This window comes from Diabrotica undecimpunctata, chromosome 9, assembly GCF_040954645.1.
Source record: "Diabrotica undecimpunctata isolate CICGRU chromosome 9, icDiaUnde3, whole genome shotgun sequence".
Lineage (NCBI taxonomy): Eukaryota > Metazoa > Arthropoda > Insecta > Coleoptera > Chrysomelidae > Diabrotica > Diabrotica undecimpunctata.
Genome location: NC_092811.1, coordinates 50,881,238 through 50,884,205, shown reverse-complemented (window position 1 = coordinate 50,884,205; position 2,968 = coordinate 50,881,238). Strand labels below are relative to the sequence as shown.

The 2,968-nt window shown below is 33.0% G+C and overlaps 1 protein-coding gene across 1 annotated transcript; it reads left to right on the top strand.

Annotated features, from left to right (window-relative positions):
- Positions 1 to 1,609: 1,609 nt before the first annotated feature.
- Positions 1,610 to 2,509, top strand: LOC140450706 (matrilysin-like). Its single transcript, XM_072544376.1, has one exon. The coding sequence runs from the start codon at positions 1,610 to 1,612 to the stop codon at positions 2,507 to 2,509; it is 900 nt and encodes a 299-aa protein (XP_072400477.1).
- Positions 2,510 to 2,968: the final 459 nt, after the last annotated feature.

The following is a 2,968-nucleotide window of genomic DNA, read 5'->3' as shown; positions in this document are numbered from 1 at the left end:
ATAACAATAAATTTTCACATTGTTTAACAATATCCATAATGCTTGCTTACCTCTCTCTCTTTCTTTTGACGCTCTAGATTATTTTGAAGCTTGACATAGGCTGGTATTTTCCTCCCAACTCCACCTGGCCCTGATATACTAATGAGTATTTTCCAGAACCAAACTCGGGCACTGCTGGTAGGTATACTTCTGTTACCCGTTCCGGCAAAAACACCACCTCGTCGCCTTTGTCGAGTAGTACAGATGTACCAAATTTAGTTTTGATAATTTTTGCCTCCTTTATCGGTTGCGGGATGTCTATCGGCAAGTCTTTTAATTTTCTTATCGGTTTTCTGGCTGCAACGATAGATGCTGAATTAATCTTAGTTAAATCCATCTGAAATAAAAGAATAATATATTAGCAAAGCAGAAAAGTTGCAAAATAAAAAGAGAAAAATGAACAGTAAAACAAACATAATTGGCAATTATTTAATGCAACTACAGATGATGAATTGATTTTTATATAGAATACAAAAAACATAAAAGTAAAAAGACAAAATGCTAACGTCTTTTTTGTAGACAGTTATTGCAACTACAGATGCTGAATTTTTATCAAATCTCGGAATGTTATAAACAGCAGAGCAAACAACATCTAATTCAAAAAAGAATAAATCTTGATTTTGGCACAGAATAATTACGAAAAACAAAAAGTAAAAAAAGACAAAATGCTGTCGTCTTTTTTGTAGACAGTAATTGCAACTACAGATGCTGAATTTTTATCAAATCTCGGAATGTTATAAACAGCAGAGCAAACAACATCTAATTCAAAAAAGAATAAATCTTGATTTTGGCACAGAATAATTACGAAAAACATAAAAAGTAAAAAAGACAAAATGCTATCGTCTTAAAAAAATGTTATAAACAGCAGAGCAGAAAATATCTAGTTGTATTTAAAATAAAAATCTTAAAATATTTAATACAGAATAATTACGAGGAAAATAAAAAGTAAAACAGAAATTATTTAACATTCAAAATGCTTGCATTAGGTCACAATTATCTAATTTAAAAAAAATCTCAAACTTACCTTGCAATCTAGTTACACTAACACACACTGTCAGAATAAAATTGATACTGAAGGTTGAAATGATTTCGATTCAATTTAAAGCTGCTGTACCCTCCACTTTAGAGTGATAAGACGATTGTATTGACTTGTTTTAGAATGTTTGTGCTTGCAAAATATGTACGGTTTAATCATTTTGTTGTTGGTTTGAAAAATACCAGCATTCCCCGTGCACGTGATAAGAAAGGCAGTTCAATAACAAAATGTGGGTATGATAACAAAATAACGGCCAATTAAAGTAGTGTTTGAGATAAGAATGTTGGTCGCTATTTCCTTTGCGGTGAGATAATTTTCTGCTATCATTTATTTTGCGTCGTTATTTTCAACATTTAATTATTTCTTAATAATTTACGTAAATAACTTTGAGATTAGATTCCCAGCAGGTGGTATGTAAATGTTCTGCTAACATTTATTTTTCATCGTTATTTTCAACGTTTTTACTTTAAATATTTCTTAATAATTTGTATAAAATAACTTAATTAAACATTTTGGGGATTAGTATAAATCAAGATGCTTGTCTGTTTACATGTCTTAGTGTTGCTCTCTGTAACTGTGTGTGCAGAAAATAGCACTCTGGAGTATGCTAGTTCTTTTCTAATGCGTTTCGGATATCTCAATGCGTCAAGTAATGCTATTTCTAGTGTAGATGTGGCCTTAGTTGAATTTCAAGAAAGATACAATCTTCCGGTGACCGGAACATTAAATAATGATACTATGAATTTGATGAATAAGCCTCGATGTTCTGTTGGCGACAATAACTATGCAATTCATTCGAAGTGGAATAAAACGAAATTAAGTTGGTATTTTCCTCAAGCTATTAGTAATCCTAGTTATATAAATCTTGCTGCAGAAGCTTTCGCTAGGTGGGAGAAAATATCTAATTTAAAGTTTAAACGAGTAATAATACCTTCTTCAAAGCCAGATATTACTATAACTGTGGTGCCAAATAATCATAATTTTCGAGCAAATTGTCAAGGAACCTCTAAATGTTCATTTAATTTCGATGGCCCCGGAAAAGTATTGGCCCACGCATACTATCCCAGCGCAAACGGTGAGTGTACCGAAATTCATCTTGATGCTAATGAACGGTGGTATGTAGGAAATGGTAGAGCTCCTGATGGTGAAGTAAATTTTTTGGCTGTCATAATGCATGAAATTGGTCATTCCCTCGGACTGGAACACAGTAATAGTGATTCGTCTATTATGTATGCTTGGTATCAACAAGATATGCCAAATTTTGGTGATGATGATAAAAAGGCAATGAGCATGCTATATGGACAAACAGAAGCTCCCTCTTCGATACCAACAACACCAGTTACGCAAGCGCAAACAATTTCGCAAACCAGGAGCTATGTACCGAAAACACCTGACCTAAAAGCGGGGCCTATTTGCCGAAAACACCTGCAATAAAAAACATATGTCTAATTCAGTATCCCGATTTTATGTTTCAAGCCACATCTCCACAGTTTCCAAATTATCGAATGTACGTTGGGTCTGACAAATATTTATGGAAGTTTGATTTAAATGAAATGCGTCTTCCAAAACATCCTGAATTAATTACCGATTATCTCCCTAAGGAGTTGAGGTCTACGCAAGTTTCACATGTTTTTCAGAATTACGAGGGACACTTAATAACTATAAGCAATAATAAGTATTACGCTGCATCTTTCCCCAATTTAAAAATTCAAAAAAGTTTTACATTTCCTTCTTTACCTGCGAGAACCAAAATAAATGCCTTATTTCAAACAAACAGCGGTCAAAAATATTTATTGTACAATGATAATTCATACACTGAATTTAATGAAGCTGGAGATGTCTTAAACCGTGGTCCAATAAATTATCTGTTCCCCGGAATACCGGATAAAATAA